The 18,477-nt window shown below is 38.7% G+C and overlaps 1 protein-coding gene across 2 annotated transcripts in view; it reads left to right on the top strand.

Moving 5' to 3' along the window:
- Positions 1 to 9,301: 9,301 nt before the first annotated feature.
- The window catches only part of RIGI (RNA sensor RIG-I), an 83,959-nt gene continuing 74,783 nt past the window's right edge, over positions 9,302 to 18,477 (top strand). Inside the window, exons 1-2 of one of the 2 annotated variants that reach the window (XM_012521126.4) lie at positions 9,302 to 9,592; positions 17,269 to 17,403. In XM_012521126.4, coding sequence (XP_012376580.2) covers positions 9,487 to 9,592; positions 17,269 to 17,403 — 241 coding nt within the window. In that variant the 5' untranslated portion in view covers positions 9,302 to 9,486. The remainder of the gene's footprint in view (positions 9,593 to 17,268; positions 17,404 to 18,477) is intronic. The other variant, XM_071216807.1, reaches the window with a different exon arrangement.

Genomic DNA, 18,477 nt, shown 5'->3' with positions numbered 1-18,477 from the left:
CCACGTTTGGTCTGCTGTGTACCACCAGACCTTCCAGGCTGGGTAGGGGTATGCAATTGTTTGCAGTGGAAGCTGGTTCAGGGCTAGAGAGATCTGGCACTAAAGAGATCTGACCCTCTCAATCCCATTGAATGTGAATGGGTTAAACTCCCCAATCAAAAGACATAGGCTAAAAGAATGGATTAAAAAAACAAGCCATTGATATACTGCCTAGAAGAAAATCACCTTAGCCTCAGGAATACAAACTGGCTGACAGTGAACGGTTGGAAAAAGATACTCCATGCAAATAGTAACTGAAAAAGAGCATGTATAGCTATACTAATATCAGACAAAACAGACTTTAAGTGCAAAAAAAGGTATGAGATACAGGAAAACCATTATATATTAATAAAAGGACCAATCCACCAGGACGAAATAAGTCAAATATTTATGAACCAAACTAGAGTGCCCCAAAATACATGAGACAAACTCTAGCAAAATTGAAGGGAGCAATAGACATCTCTACAATAATCGTTGGGAGACTTCAACATAACCCTCACATTACTAGATAGAACAAGTAGAAGATCAACAAGGAAACATAGAACCTGAACAATGATAGACAAGCTAGATCTAACAGACATATACAGAATGTTGCACCCCAAGTCAGCAGATTATACATTCTTCTCAAGTGCCAGTGGATCTTTCTCTAGGATAGACCGCACGTTAGATCATAATGCAGCTCTCAATAAATATAAAAAGACTGAAATGATATAAAGCACCTTCTCAAATCATAATGGAATGAAATTAGAAATCAATAATAGACAGGAGGAGGTAAATTCTCAAATGTGTGGAGGTTGAACAACATATTTATAAATAATCAGTGGGTCAAAGAAGAAATTGTAAGTGAAATCAGTAAATATATTGAGATGAATGAAAATGAGAACACACACTTATCAAACTTATGGGATACAGAGAAGGCAGTCCTGAGAGGGAAAATTTATAGACCTAAATGCTTATATTAAAAAAGAAGAAAAAGCTAAAACCAAAGATCTAGCAGAACAACTGGAGAAACTAGAAAAAACAGCAAACCACTGCCAAAGCAAGCAGAAAAAAATATAAAGATTAGAGGAGAAATAAATGAAATTGAGAACGACAACAACAACGACAACAAAACAATAGAGAAAATCAACAATGCCAAAAGCTGGTTCTTTAAGAAGATCAATAAAATTGACAAACCCCAAGCTAGACTAACAGAAAAAAAGAGAGAAGATGCAAATAAATAAAATAGGAAATGAAAGGGGTGAAGTTATGACTGACCCCACATAATGAAAAAGGATCATAATATGATATTATGAGAAACTATGCCAAGAAACTAGACAACCTACACAAAATGGACAAATTCCTAGAAATGCACAAACAACTTACACTGATGTTACAAGAAGAAATGAAAAAACCAATCACATTTAAATAGATTGAAACAGTCATCAAAAATCTCCCAACAAAGGAAAAATTCACAGATTAATTCTGCCAAGCATTTCAAGAAGAATTAACACCAAACCTGTTTAAACTCTTCCAAAATATTGAAGAGGAGGGAAGATTACCAAACACATTTTATGAAGTCAATATCACCCTAATACCAAAGCCAGATAAAGACACTACAAGAAAAGAAAATTACAGACCAATCTCTCTACCGAACATAGACACAAAAATTCTCAACAAAATACTTGCAAATATAATCCAACAACATATCAAAAGACCTATACATCATGACCATGTGGGATTTATTCCTGTTATGCAAGGCTGGTTCAACATAAGAAAATTAATGAATGTAATACACCATGTTAAAAAATTGAAGGCAAAAAAACAAAACAAAAAACACATGGTCATCTCAATCAATGCAGAAAAGGCACTCATCAAAATGCAGCATACTTTACTGATAAAGAGCACTTCAAAAGATGGGAATAGAAGGAAAATTCTTCAGCATGATAAAAAGCATATGTGACAAACCCACAGCCAACATCATACTCAATGGGGAATGGTTGAAAACTTTCTAAGATTGGGAACAAGACAAGGATGCCCACTGTCACTATTGTTATTCATCATTGTGGTAGAAGTTCTAGCTAAAGCAATTAGACAAGGAAAAAAAAGGGCATCCAAATTGGTAGAGATGAAGTAAAACTCATTTGCATATGACATCCTATATTTTGAATGTTCTGAAATATCTATGACAAAGATACTTGAGCTAATAAACAAGTTCAGCAAAGTGGCAGGATACAAGATCAACACACAAAAATCAGTAATGTTTCTGTACACTAACATTGAACAATCTGAGGAAGAAATGGGGGAAAAATTCCATTTACAATAGCAACAAAAGTCTCAACTATCTAGGAATCAGTTTATCCAAAGAAGTACAGGACCTATATGAAGAAAATTCTAAAACAATGCTAAAGAAATCAAGAAAGACCTAAACAAATGGAAAAACATTCCATGTTCATGGACTGGAAGAGTAAATATTGTGAAGATGTCAATCCAGCTCAAACTGATTTATAGATTCAATGCAATACCAATAAAAATTTCAACAGCCTACCTTACAGAAGTAGAAAAGGAAGGGGAAGTGCACCCAAATAGCTAAAAGTATTCTCAAAAAGAAGAGGGATGTTGGAGGAATCAACACCTGATTGTCAAAACAGCATGTTACTGACATAAAGATAGACACATCAATCGGTGGAATAGAATTGAGAGTACACAAATCAACCCTCACCTCTACAGCCAGCTGGTTTTAATCAAAGTCATGTTAGTGGGACAAAACAGTCTCTTCAACAAATGTGCTGGGAGAGCTGGATATCCATAATCAAAAGAATGAAAGAGGACCCCTACCTCACTCCCTATACAAGAATCAACTCAAAATGAGTCAAAGAGCTAAATATAAAAGCCAGGACCATAAAACTACTAGAAGAAAATGTGGGGGAAACATCTTAAAGACCTTGTGGTAGGTGGTGGTTTCTTGGGCCTCACACCCAAAGCATGAGCAAGAAAAGAAAAAATAGATAAATAGTCCCTTCTCAAAATTAAACACTTTTGCACCTCAAAGGACTTTTCACTCTTTTGAGAGTAAAAAGGCATCCAGCTCAATAGGAGAAAATATTTGGAAATGACATATTTGATAAGGGTTTAATATCCATGATATATAAAGAGATGCTACAGCTCAATAAAAATCAAATGACCTGATTTAAAAATGGGCAAAAGACTTGAAAAACATTTGTCCAAAGAAGAAATATAAATGGCAAAAAAACCCACAAAATAATGTTCAACATCACTAACGTTTAGGGAAATGCAAATCAAAGGTACAGTGAGGTATCATTTCACACCTATAAGATTGGTCACTATTAAAAAGACAGAACTACAAGTGTTGGAGAGAATGTGGAGAGATAGGAACACTTATTCACTGCTGGTGGGAAATGTAGAATGGTACAGCCACTGTGGAAGTCTGTTTGGCAGTTCGTGAAAAAGTTAAATATAGATTTGCCACATGGCCCGGCTACTATATACCCAGAAGAACTGAGAGCAGTGACTTGAGCAGACACACCAATGTTCATAGTGGGATTATACATGATTGCCAAAAGCTGGAAACCACCAAGGTGTCCATCAACTGATGAATGGATAAACAAACTGGTGCATTTACATGATAGGATATTATGCAGCTATTAGAAGAAATGAAGTCATAAAACAAATGATAACATGGATGAACCTTGAGGATATTGAGTGAAGCAAGCCAGAAAGAAAATGACAAATACTGTATGATTGTACTACTATGAACTAACTATATTGTGCAATATATTTCATGTTAATAATTTGAATATGGGTCACCAGAAAATTAGAATGAGGTTAGATAATCGAAAACTGAGCATTAACTTGTGCAGAATTGGTAAAAAGGATGTGTACTAATCTTTGGAAATGAATAGAAAAGGTGAAAGCTCTACATAATGTCTGTAACTAGCAGTAATATTATGTGGGTATGAAATGGGTTCAAAGGGAAAGTCTAAGGTTATGCATATTACGAAAAGGAAAGCTCAAAAAATGTAACATGGAATTGTATAGAATAACAAAACTGCACATGAAATATGACTGGGTAAAATTGCATATATGATTTTTCTTAGAAATTGAACAAATATATGTTAATACTACATATTTATGGTCCCATTTATATAAAATATAAATCAATTTATAAAGAGGAAGTTAGACTAGTGGTTATGTAGGGCTGGGGAAGGACTGCTAAGGGGTATGGAGTTTTTCTTTTAGGAGTAATGACATGGTTTTAAAATTCTTTGTGGTGATGAATGCACAACATTGTGATTATACTAAAAGCCATTGATTATACACTTTGGATAGATCATATGGTATATGAATACATCTCAATAAAATTGCTTAATAAATAAAATAATAATTGTGCAAAAGTGGACAGAAATAGCAGCCATGTACAGAGGGGAAGCATGGAGAGATTGAGAGGTGAGCAATTTTCTTCTATTTTTGTCTTATTACTGAAATAATGAAAATGCTCTACTAATGATAAAGATTATGAATGCACAACTATGTGATTATACCAAATACCATTGATTGTACACTTTGGATGAATTATATGTTTTATTAATATGTATCAATAAAATTGATTTGTTTTAAAAAAATAAACAGAAAGGTTGAAAGTGAAAGGATGGAAAAAGATATACCATGCAAATAGTAAGCATAAGAAAGCTAGTATGGCTATCAAATGAAGTAGACTTTGATTTGTTATTAAGGAGGCAAAAATACATTTCATAATGATAAAAGACAGAAATTGTCAGGAAGATATAACAGTCATAAATGTGTATTCATCCATTAACAGAGCTCCACAATTTATGAAAAAAAAAAAACCCAGAGAACTAAAGGACATATGGACAAATCAATAAAAATAATTGGAAAATTTTAACAGCCCCTCTCAGTATTTGATAGAACAAGTAGACATAAAATTAGTAAGGATATAGAAGACTTGACCCACACTATATATCAACCTGACATAAGTGACATTTAAAAAATACAGTAACTGAGAACTGCAGAACACACATACTCTTTTTAAGTGTGCCTGGACTGTATAACAAGATAGTCCTTATACTAGGCCACAAAAAGAGTGTACACTCTTTGCCTAAAATAGATTCAAGTGGAAGCCAATAACATTAAGATATTTAGAAAAATGTTAAAATATTTGAAAAATGAACAGTACTCTTCTTAATAACCCATGGATCATTATTGTATTCCATTATACAAGGAATATTAGAACCAAAATGTATTCAGCAGGTGTAGTGAATGTGCCATGATGATGGAAGATGATGTTGATGTAGGAGGAGTGGGGGGAGGGGGTGGGGAATATATGGGGACCTCATATTTTTTGAATGTAATATTTAAAAGAAAATAAAAGAAAAAGCATTTCAAATGGGATGATCATGAAAACACAATATATATCAAAATTTATAGATGTTACTAAAAGGGACATTTATAGCCTCAGATAGTAATATTGGAAGCAATCTGTTAGATTAGTTAGAAAAAGAAGAACAAATTAAACCCAAAAGAAGTAGAAGAAAGTAGTTGATAAAAAAGAACAGAAGTTGAAGAAAGTAATTGAAAAAAAAGAAAACAGAAATCAATGAAATAGAAGATAGAATAAAATTTTAAAAATTATCAAAACCAAACTTTGGTTCTTTGAAAAGATGAGTAAAATTGGTAAATCCCTGGCAAGACTGAATAAGAAGAAAAGGTAAAACGATAATAAGGAATATCATGAACAACTTTATGCCAATACATTTGATAATTTAGGTGAAATTTCAAAATATCCTTGAAAAATACAATTTACCAATACTCATTTAAGATGAAATAAAACCTCAGAAGAGCCTTATATCTATTATTGAAATTGAATATGTTATAAAGAATTATCCACCAAAGAAAACTTCAGACCCAAATGGTTTTAATGGTGAATTCTGTTAAACATTTAAGGAAGAAATGATACCAATCTTACACAAACTCTTTTAGAAAATTGAGGAAAACATTTTCCAACTTGTTTAATGAGGATAACATAAGAGACCAAAATCTGACAAAGGCGTTACAAGAAAAAAAAATTACTAATATCCCTCATGAACAAAAAAGGTATAAAAATATTAGAAAAGTGAATCCAGAAATACATAAAAAGGATGTTGTATCATTACCAAATAGAGTTTATCTAAGGAATGCTAAGTTAGTTTCACATTCAAAAACCAACCAGTGAAATCCAGCATTTTAATATAATATATGACACAGAGACAGACACAAGAAAAGAAAGCGCTATCATTTTTGATCCTGCCATGTGACAGAAAGGAGCAGTCTCAAACAGCTGAGGCCCCGAAGAGAGATGAACCATTTGCCTGATAGCTTTCAGCCAAAATTGGGAAGACAGCAGAACAGCCAAGACTGATATAGGAGGCCCAGAAAGAAAGAAGCTCTATGCTAGGAAAGAAAGGACTACAGGATCATTTAAGCATTGAACTCCAAAAGGCTGGACCCACAGAGTTCAAGAGGAAGGGGTGAGCCCAGAGGGAAAGGCTGAAACCTGGGTAGAGATAGGCGGCCATCTTGCTTCACCATGTGTCAACACACCAGGATCAACTGTAGTTGACTTTGGTGAGAAAACATTTATGATGGTGCCTCATTTGAACTTTTCACGGCCTTGGAACTGCAAGCCTGTACCCCAAATAAATCTCTTTTAAAAGCCAACAAAAGTCTGGTACTTTGCATCTGGCAAAGTTGGTATAAAAGTCAGAGAGAGATCAATGGAACAGAGTAGAGCCAGTGATAGACCTACACATACAGTAAATTAATTTTTTGACAAAGGTATGGAGGCTAGTCAATGGGGAAAGAAAAGTTTCCAACAAATGTTGCTGGAACAATTGGATAAAAGTATGGATAAAAATGAACTGCGACCTCTGTTTTACTTTTTTTTTTACATACAAGGATTTTATTTGGGCAAATGCCTCTGGGAGAGAATAGGGGAAAGAGACTAAGAAAGCTAGGAGAGTCATCAGATGATGATGCAAATCTGACCCTGAGTAGAGAGTGGGAAGAAGGTTGGATGGGTCCTTCACCGTCTGCTGGGCTCCATTGGGAGCCCTCCAGCCAAAGTCAGCCGAAAGAGGAATATTGTTTCTCTGGCTCCTTGGCATTCCTTGGCATTCCACTCTATTTTTCTGCATCTTCCTGCATTTCTACCTGTGTTCAGGCATCCCTGACAACTGGGCTTGACTATTTTGGGTCTTCCCATGTGGGAGAGGAGACTCTGGGAATGGCCACAAGACAGATGATTTGGAGCATGCCCTCTGCTGGCTGCAGTTACTCTGGGACCAAAGTATGGTACTGTTTCAAGTTAAGCTAAGCAAATCTTCTCTCTCTCCATATTATAAAGTCTGTTTTTGCAGCCACAGAGAAATAAGTGTCCTAGGAGTGACTGTGATCTGGGTTAGACATGCTGGGAGAGGTCAGCAGGGACCAGCTGCTGCACCTAGCCCTCGCCTTGTTTCTCAGCTTGGAGGACTGATGATGCCTTCCTGGTGTCAGCCAACTTATATCAATGACCTGCTTTTGGTACTTATGGTGATATGTTCCCTGAGATGGACCTCAAGAGCATTCCAATCTTATTTCAAATGCCACTCTGCATAAAATACTCATATATGAAAGCATCAGGCCACAAGGAACACAGAGCTTGAGGCTCAGCAAGCAGGTGAGATACACTAAGAGCAAAACAGAGCAGAAATTGGAAGGAGAAATGAAAAGCCTAGGACCCAGTGAACTCTAAAGGGGGGGCCAGTAAACTGGAGCTTGAGGTGTCTTGTGACATGCCGGCTACCTCCAGAACTTACCCCCATTCATCGTTAGGTAGCTTTCCATGCATTATGAAGAATTCCTTGTTCCCAGGGGACTCCTAGTTCTTAAAAGCTGGCTCCTAAATGCGTTCATCAATTGTAACGAATGTATCACACTAAGGAAGGATATTGTTAAGGTGGGAAAATGTCAGAGATGTAGGAAGCGGGGTGTATGGGAATCCCCTTTATTTTTTATGTAACATTTATATAATCTAAGTATCTTTAAAAAAAAAAAATGTCTTGGGTGGGGGGGAACTGTGGGATGAAGGAGATTTCCCAGAGGGTGGGTCAGACTTTGTGCTTCCTACGCAGATAACCTCATCACTTGGAATCATTCTCTGAGGTTTATGAGGTTGGATTCACCTTCTAGTGTTTACACCCAGATGCACCAGTTTGAGATAGAAAGGAAGAGGGATCAAATGTTGACCCTTGCTTTATATCTCACATAAATTTAACTTGAAATGGTCATAGACCTAATTAGAAAGGCTAAAAATATAAAGATTCTAAAAGAAAATTAAGGCAAACAAACAAAAGCACCAACAAAAAAACCTTTTATAAATGGATTTCATAAAAAATAAACTGCTCATCAAAAGAAACCTTTAAAGGGAGGGTTGTAGCTCAGTGGTTGAGTACCTGCTCCTCATTTACAAGATCCCAGATTCAATCCCCAGTACCTCCTTTAAAAAAATTCACCAAAGACACCTTTAAGGAAATGAAATGGCAAGCCACAGACTGGGAGAAGATATCTGGAATGCAAGGTTTAACAATGGGCTTGCATCCAGAATAAATAAACAGCTCCTGTAAATCCATGATAAAAAGAAAAGCACAACCCAAAAATGGGCAAAAGATCTGCCCAAATGCTTCGCAGAAGACATATGAATGGCCAATAAGCACATGCAATTGTACCCAACATTCTTAATCATATGGGAATTTCAAATTAAATCACAATGGTATACCATTTCACACCCACCAAGATGACTAAACATTTATATTAAAAAAAAAAGATTGATCAAGGTGATTATGTATATCAACTGGGCTCACTGCTGGTGGGAAACAAAATGATAACAGCCATCTTTAGGAAAACACGTAGCAGTTTCTCATAAAGTTAAACATAGACTTTCGCCTAGTCATCTTGAGGAAATAGCATATATTTTCCAAAAATCATCGAACTGTATGCTTAAAATCCGTGAATTTTACAGGATGTAAACCTTACGGCTATTAAAAAAAACAAGCTAAAAACTTTTTCCCAGGGGTCCTCCTGGGTTCCTCTGGATGACCCTTCTCTCCAGGGTTGGCAAAACTAGTCAGTGAGTGCGAGGAAACGAAACTGCCCGGAGAAGGTTCGTGGACCCGAGCCTTCACGCCGCCCCAGCAGGTCCTCCGGTCCCGGCCCTCCCCCAGCCGTTAGTTTCAGTTTCGATTTTGCCTCAAGACTTAAGGTTTCCCTGCTGCTCCGCCTCGCACTGGCTTGATTTCTTGGGAAATCCCTCCCAGTTCGCTGCTGGTGTCGCTGCGCTCAGCTCTCTCCTTCAACCGGGCTTTAAAGGGAGAAGCGCGGGCGAGGCAGGACCTCGCAGGCGGCGACGCAGGCATGACGGCCGAGGAGCGGCAGAACCTGCGCACCGTGGGCGCCTACGTTAGGAGGCTTCTGGACCCTACCTACATCCTGAGCTACATGGCTCCCTGGTTTAAGGAAGGTGAGTGTCCCCCTCGCCCAGGGCTCCCTAGCCTTCAGGTGCTCCTCAGGAGCTTGAGGCGGGAAGACAGTTTTCAGGACTTGTACCTTGAGTCTCCACCCTCACCCCCTTTTTCAAAGTTTTATTTTATGTCTCCTCCTGTTATAGACCAGCGATATCGATCAGACTCAGACTCTGAATAAAGTTCCAATTGAGAGCTTTAATAGCTGCGTGGCGACTGCCTCCTCCTATGGAGAGGAGAGAGCAGCCGCAAGTGGCGGGGTGGGGGGGGGGGTTGGTTGGGGGGTTATATAGGCTTTAAGGTTGGGGGGCGGGGCAAGCACGTACAGAAGCAGGTGTTTGCGGTTAATCAAGCACTGGGAATTCTGTCAGGGGAGATAAGCGGTTGGGGAGTTCTTGTTATTTACAAGGGTCTGGGTCAGGTTGGTCTTTTGGTAGGGGCTGACTGACACTTTCTACAGGAGGAGGACTTGAGATAAGGTTTTACAGTCAAGCAAGCTTGTTACAGAAGCGAGATATAGGCGGTTAGGGGGCTGTGGAATTTTCCTCTCGGGTGGGGGTGGTCACAGGCTCCTACTTCCCCACACTCCTGCCTGCCACCCTGTTTTTGCACTCGCTGTCTGCTCTGTGTCTGTTTGACCTCATCTTGTGTTTTTTGTTTTTTAAGATTTATTTTATTTCTCTCCCCTTCCCCTGTTGTCTGCTACGTTGTCTGTGTGGGCTCGCTGTGTGTTTTTCTGTCCCCTTGCACCCTCGGTGGCACTGGGAAACTGTGTCATCTTGCTGCGTCAGCTCTCCGCGTGTGTGGGGCCACTCCTGGGCAGGCTGCACGTTTTTCACCTGGGGTGGCTCTCCTTCAAGGGTGCATTCAGGCGCCCCTGCATGGCCCGCAGTGCTTTTTGCCCCGGGCAGCTCTGTGCGTGGGCCAACTTACTACACGGGTCAGGAGGCCCTGGATATCAAACCCTGGACTCTCTCAAACTCGAGCAGCTGAGTCACTTCCGCTTCCCTCTCGTCTTGTGTCAAGCTCGCAGCGCCAGCCCATCCTGTCAGCGTGCTCCTCTTTAGGAGGCAAGAGCACATATCAGGGGGACCTCCCCTGTGGGAGGCGGGCACCCAACTGCTTGAGCCACAGCTACTTCCCTCCTTCTTTCTTTTAATCAATACAGCAGTCTTTTAGGAACACGAAGTTTGGGGAAAGATTCTTACAGCATTTTAGACCAGAGATGGTCAGTTTGTGGAACCTTTGGAGGCCCTAATGGGGAAATCAGTGGGGTGAAATGACTTGCTTAGGGGTGCAAATCTATTTAGGTTCAAAGCTCAACAAGGAAACCACTGTCCTTTCACTTGTAATAGTTTTTAAGTAATTTCTAATGTTTCTAAGTAATTAATAGTTGCTTCTCTTTTGTGCTCTGCTTTGTGCCAACATCAGGGACCCAAAGTGAGATACAGGCCCATCCTTAAAAGATTTTGTAGCTCAAAGTTTTGGGGGAATAAAATTTTGTCAGAGATCACAGGGAGTTGATACTTACTCTACATGGTTTTATTTGTATTTCCAAATAACTGGAAGCTTGAGAAGTGCAAGACTTTCCCTGAACTGAATGACTTTAGGCTTTAGTTCAGATTCAGAGATTTTTCCATCTGGTTTCTGAGCCACATGATGAGGCATAGTGGCCATTTTATTAATTTGTACTGAACTGCTTTGTGCTGGAGATAAGAGAGGCTTCCAAGGAAAGGGAGGTAGTGCCTTGAAGGAGCTGAGATGAGAGGGGAGGTCTGGCAATTCCTTTTCAGTTTCCAAGTGCCTAAATATTTTCCCTGATATTAGGTAGTTTTTGAAAATTGCATTAAAGCAGACAGGCAACTAGGGTGCTAATTGCTTTGCAGAAACCACACCAGGGGTTGTGGAATGAGGACTGAAAGAATACCACCAAAAAAAGTGGATTTGTGCTTTCTAGCTGTGCCTAGAGGGAAGTAATAAAATGGAAAGTAATAAAAATGGCATCCTAATAAGCAGAGAGTATCTTGGACCTCTGAAGAATGTAAGTCCATGCAAGACATCTCTTTTGGAAATCCTTGGAATGAATGAAATGACACATTTTAGACTCAAAGATACAAATAGATTGAAAGTAAAAGGATAGGAAAAAATAGATCATGCAAACAGCAACCATAAGAAAGCTCTGGTGGCTATTTTAATATTAGGCAAAATAGACTTTAAAACAAAAAAGTGTTACTGGAAATAATGTGGAGCAAGTTACTACAATGCTGTGTGTGGAAACACAGGTTTTGGGCACAACAGAAACTTACAGTAAACAATCCCTTTATTGCATAGAATAAAGAGTCTAGAAAGGGCAAACTCCTAGTCACTTAGATAATCCAAAAGAGCAGGGTAAGAAATCCCATCACAACCAGTCTCCTGGGTGGCTGAAAATTGCTACGGTTGGGGTTGATAGATGGCCGCTCCACACGCAGCACTTTGTGCCAGAGAATGGAGACAAATCTGTAGTTTGAGTGTGGTTTTTATCCACCTTGGGGAGGGGGCCCTGCCACTGAGAATTGGGTCTTTTCAATAGACTTAACATTTTCCCTAGATTGTGAAATGACACACAATAGGAAAGCATGTGAGGGTAGCAGAAGGCCAGAAGATGACCACTTTGTGTGTGTTTGTGACTTCCCCAGAGAAAGAGGTGGCAGTGGGTGAGGCCTGGGAGATGGCCACTTGATAGAGATATGTGACTTCCCTAACAGAATAATAGGGTTATTTTTTAAATAATGAAAGGATAAATCTATCAGGAAAGCATAAAAATTATATACATATATGCACCTAATAATAATAAAGCACCAAAATACTTGAAGAAAAACTGACAAATGAAGGGAGAGACAATTCAACAATAATAGCTTGGAGACTTCAGAACAACAAGGGAAAAGATCAACAAGGAAATAGAAAACTTGAACAATGCTATGAACATAGTAGACCTAATGACATCTAAAGAACACTCCATCAAAGAACAGAATATACATTCTGTTCAAGTGCACATGGAACATTCTCTATGATAGGTCATGTGTTCTTCTTTGATCCATTCTTTCCTGCACTCATGTATTGACTCAGTAAACACTGATTCAATTAATTAAGCACCTCAAAAGTGCCACTCATTATGCTAGTGTTGGAGGTAATTTACTAAGCACATATTATCTAATAGGAAGCATTTGTTTGGAACTGAGCAATCAATGGTGAGTGCAATAGAAAAGTCCTTAGCCAAAGAGAGATTGGAATGCATAAGCAAGGGCAGTTAACTTACTAAGTGATAAAAAATACAGTGTGGTAAGTGCTTTGATGGAAAACCATAGGGTGCTGTGAGAGCATAGAGGTGGGATATCTACCTGGTCTGAAGGGGTCAGACAAATCTTACCACATTGTGTGGCATTTGATCTAAGTCTGAAAATAGGGGACAGAATTAGCTGGAAAAAACAAAGAGAGGTGTATCAGTTTTTTTCCAGCTGCTAAAAAAAAATAACCATACAATGAGTTTGCTTAGACAATGGCAGTTTATTGTTTCTCACAATGTTGAAGCTAGAAGTCCTTAAGCATTTCAGTAATAATGCTAAATACAGTGTCTCATCAAAATTATTTATGGGAGGATTTCCAAGAAGATGCAGAATAGAAAGACATGGGACTCTCTTCTCTCCCAGAAAAATAGCTAGAGGATAGGCAGAAACAGCCTGGAAAAAAAAATCTTCTAGGGTTTAGGACACCAGGGTAAGGCTGGACACTACCCAGAGGAGAAAGGGGCAAAGGAAAAGACTAGTGATAGCAAAACTATGAGTTAGAAATTGCAGCTGCAACTGCCGGTGTCCTCCCTAACCCTGTAGAGATTTTTGAATTCTCAGGCATTGGGGCTGGTAGCTAGAGACAAAGGGGGCTCCAGGGATCCACCTCCACAGGAAAGGGGAAAGAGAGGGGTGACTCAGCTTTTGACCCACAAATTTGGTCTGCTGTTTCCCATGAGCCTGTCAGGCTGTGGGGTGGGAGGGAGTGGTAGTGGTCATACCCTTGTTTATCATGGGAGCAGGCAGAGGACTAATGAAATCTGACGCTTTCAATTTCCCTCTCTGTTGACCAGGACTGGTTGTTGAGGTGCAGAAGGGAGTAGCATTGTTTCCCACCCAGGAGAATGGAGAGGCTGCTAGCAAAGGTTGGAGAACTGCCTCTTAGAAAGTTTGAATTAAGAGGCTCTTAGCCTCCAAGCAGGATCCTCTATCATCCTGATCTGGTCCATGTTGCAGCAAACACACTGACCAGGCATTGAACTGAGAGGGCTGCCAAAGAATGCTGTCTGCTGCCTACCACTAAAACTCTCTGAAAGAGAGAGAAATCAAGTTCTGAGTAAACTCACCACTCTAATCAGATGCCTAGTGTCTTAGTCAGGGTTCTCTAGTGAAACAGAATCAATAAGAGATATCTGTCAATAGTATGTGATTTTATAAGAGTCTCTCACATGACTATGGGGATGCACAAGTCCAGGTTTCACAGGCAGGCTGCAACAGGGGCTCCAATGAAAGTCCAGTGAAGGTCCTTGATGAGTTCTGGGAGATGTTGGCTGTCCAAAGATGAGCTAGGAAATTCTCACTCAGTGCTGGAATCACTTCCCCTTTTAAGGTATTCATCTGATTGGATAAAGCATCACTCATTGCTGATGGTAATCTCCCTGACTGATGTAATTGTAATCAGCTATCAATGATTTACCACTGCAGTAAAGTCAATGGTGACTAAAGTCCATAAATGCCCTTGTATTACATTTAGCACAGTGCTTACTTGACCAAACAACTGGGCACAATTACCTGGCCGAGTTTACACAATAGCCTAACCATCACACGTGGGCACCAGCAAAAATTGCAAGCCATACTAAGAAAATGGAAGAAATGTCCCAAGAAAAGGACTATATTAAAGCTCCAGAAGAGATGAAGGATTTGAGACAACTAATTAATGAGATGCATACAAACTTCCAAAATCAAATGAATGAGCTAAAAGACAATATGGCTAAAGAGATAAAGGACATCAATTTTTTTTCTTTTTTCTTTATTTATGTCTTGTTTTATTTTTAAAGAAGCATTAGATTACATAAATGTTACATTGAAAATATAGGGGATACCCATTTACCCCACACTCTCCCTCTCCAAAACTTTTACCCATTAGCAACACCTTTCAGCAGAGAAGAATTTGATAACCAGAATAAAAAAGTAACAGAGCTCATAGGAATGAAAGACACAATAGGTGAGATAAAAAACACATTAGAGGGGGAATGGATGTGGCTCAAGCAGTTGAGTGTCCACCTCCCACACGGGAGATCCTGGGTTTGGTTTCTGGTGCCCCCTAAAGAAGACAAACAATGAACAGGAGACAAGCAGCCATCAAGCAAAAACAAACAGACAATGAGCCAAAAAAAAAAAAAAACCCCAAAAAACGCAATGAGCAGACAATGAGCAAAATCAATAATCAAGGTAATGAGCAAACAATGAGCAGTGAACACACTAAAAACAAATGAGCAGGGAGTGGATGTGGCTTAAGCAGTTGAGTGCCCACCTCTCACATGGGTGGTCTGGGGTTTGGTGTTCCCAGTGCCTTCTAAAGAAAAAACAGACATTGAGCAGACAATGAGCAGACAGATAAGGGAGCCATCTCAAGGAGGGGAAACACATTAGAGGCATACAAGTGGTTTGAAATGATGGAAGAAAGAATAAGTGATACAGAAACCATGAAGGTGAGAAGATAGTGTTATGGTACAATTAGGATACGGAAAGAGAAAAACTGCCAGCTGAGAATACTTTATCCAGCAAAATTGTCCTTCACATTTGAAGGTGAGTTTAAAATATTCACAAACAAACAGAAACTATGAGGATTCTTAAAAAAGAATCCAAGTTTGCAGGAAATATTAAAGGAAGCCTTATAACCTGAAAGAAGACAGGAGAGAGAGGCTTGGAAGATAGTATAGAAGAAAGAATAGCAGAAAGGGTAACCAAGAGAGTAAAAAGACAGGCAAAAATAAGATATGACATATGAAAAACAAAGAATAAAATGATGGACGTAAATAATGCATTTACAGTAATATCATTGAATGTGAATGGATTAAACTCCCCAAACAAAAGATAGAGGCTGACAGAGTGGGTAAAAAAACATGAGCCATCCATATGCTGCCTACAAGAGAGTCGCTTTAGGTTCAGGGGTACAAACCAGCTAACAGTGAGAGAATGAAAGAAGATACTCTATGCAAATAGTAACCAAAAAAGGAGCAGGAGTAGCTATACTAATATTGGACAAAAGAGACCTTAAATGCAAAAAAGTTATAAGAGATACAGAAGGCCCTTTATATTATAATAGGGACAATCCACCATGAAGAAATAACAGTCATAAATATCTACACACCAAACTAGGGTGCCCCAAAGTACATGAGAATAGCTCTGGTAAAACTGAAGGGAGCAATATACATCTCTACAATAATCGTTGGAGACTTCAACACACCACTCACATCATTAGATAGAACAACTAGAGAGAAGATCAGTAAGGAAAAATCCATAGAGACCTAAGTAAATTAGTAGTTCCCTGGGGGTAATGGAGAGTGAATGCTAATGGGTACAGGATTTCTTTTTGCATTAATGAAAATGTTCTAAAATTAAATAGTGGTAATGGTTTCACGATTCTGTGGGTATACCAAAACCTCTGAATTGTACATTTAAAAGGGTCAATTTTATGGTGGTGAATTATATCTCAGTGAAACTTTTATTTTTAAAAAATTGGTTGCCAAGATATAGACCTTGGCAAATATCCCTTTTAGTCATTCTTCCATCTGATGGATTTCTTCCATCTTTCATTCAACAAACTTTTAATGAGTGTTTATTATGTGCCAAGTCCTCTTCTAATCTCTGAGGATACAGTGGTCAACCAGCTAATTTCCTCTGACAATGAAATAAAATCTGAAAACTATCAAATGCCAGGTCATACCAAGGTAGGTATTTGATCACTATTCCCCAGAAATATAATTCATGTACAAAGTGAGAATAGCCACAAGCAGATTGGTGGATAGTTTTCTGCCACTTAGCCTCACTGTGTTTCTCTTAAGCCCCTCTACCCTTTTCTTTTCTGCCATATTTCTTATTCCGTTTGCAAAAACATGGAAAAAGGACCATGAAGATATCTTATTCAGTTCAAACTCTGGATGCTGAGATCATTGTAATTGTCAGTGATTCCACAGAATAATTCTCTTCTCACACTCTTTTAGTCTTGCAATTAATTCCGGCTTTTGAATAGAAGATTATCAAAATGTCATTTTTTGTTCCTCCTTTGTTCCTCCATCTAACCCAGTGCTACTATGATTTCTCCCTTGTCGTGGTGAGACTTTTTCAAGAATCTTTAAGAACTACTCTTAGGAACTGCCCTAGTCTATGCCCCAAGATTTCCACATCAAACTAGAAGTTTTGAGAGAAGATGGGAAGGTAGGTTGGTGAAGAATGGAAGGAGTCTGGCAGGGCAGAGAATTTGGTGTCTTCTAAAAGTCCCTTCCGATACTGTGATTTGTTACAATCCCCATCCTTTCAGGAAGGTCTGACAACACTTTTCAGGTTTTTCTTCAAATGGTGAATGGTTCTGCAGTTTGATGAGTCACTCTTGCTTCTGTTTGTAGAGGAGATGCAGTCTATTCAGGCTGAGAAAAACAACAAGGGCACGATGGAGGCTGCTTCACTTTTCCTCAAGTTCCTCCTGGAGCTCAAGGAGGAAGGCTGGTTTCGTGGCTTTTTGGATGCTCTGAACCACGCAGGTTAGTTTATTCTTCTTTCTTTCTTCTTACTTACAAGTTAGAGGATGTTACTTGGCTGTTTCAGAATGCTGTGAAAATGAAAAGCTATTACTTTTGAGTTATCCACATACAGGTGGTATCTCTCTCTCTCTCTCTCTTTTAGGAAGTACCAGGGATTGAACCCAGAACCTCATACATGCAAGGCAGGTGCTCAACCACTTAGCCACACCCACTCTGTAGGTGGTGTCTCTTAATTTGAAGCAAAGTAAAGACTTTGCTTTATAAGCAAATTATAAGCAAATTATAGCAGGTGCTATAATTGTCTATCCGAACCATCTGAAGGAATTTGCAGAGAGATTATCATAATTATTGGGAGAATTTAGCAAGATTATTGGATTTAAGAACAGTATTCAAAAATAGCATTTTCACCTACTGGGAGCAAATGGAAAATGTAATCTGAAATGAAATAACACTTGTAACAAAAACTGTAAGGTATTTAGGAAAAATTGAACAAAAGATGTGTAAAGTCTGAATGGAGAAAATGATAAAATGTTACTGAAAGATATTAAAGATGTCCTAACTAAATGGAACATATACCCATGCACATGGGTAGTAGTATAACCTGATGTCATAAAAATGTCAATTTAATCCTATGTTGATCTATATAGTCAGAGCAATTTTAATAAAAATCCTACCTGCTTTTTCAATGAGCTCAACAAGCTTATTCTTTTTTTTTTTTTTTTGGCTTTTATAAAGGGTATTTATTTGGCAAACAAGCTTATTCTTAAATGTATATGGAAGAATTATGACCCGAGAATGGCCCTCAAGAAGAATTAAGTAGGCCTGGACTTCTCTAGATATCATGGTTTATTATAAATCCACAAGCATTGAAACAGTGTAGTGTTGATCCTGGTATTGACAATTTGACCAATGGCTTAGCCTAGGGAGCCTCCAAATAGACCCATATATTCATGAATACCCTAGATATTAGGGATCACTGAGAAAGGAGGGGTTAGCCAGTAAATTGCAGTGGGTCACTATAAACACAATAACATAAATAAGATGATGTTAAAAACCAAACAAACCCTCATTTTC

This window comes from Dasypus novemcinctus, chromosome 8 (genome assembly GCF_030445035.2).
Source record: "Dasypus novemcinctus isolate mDasNov1 chromosome 8, mDasNov1.1.hap2, whole genome shotgun sequence".
Taxonomy (NCBI): domain Eukaryota; kingdom Metazoa; phylum Chordata; class Mammalia; order Cingulata; family Dasypodidae; genus Dasypus; species Dasypus novemcinctus.
Note: the sequence above shows the minus strand (reverse complement) of the source record. Positions and strands in the feature narration are given on the sequence as shown.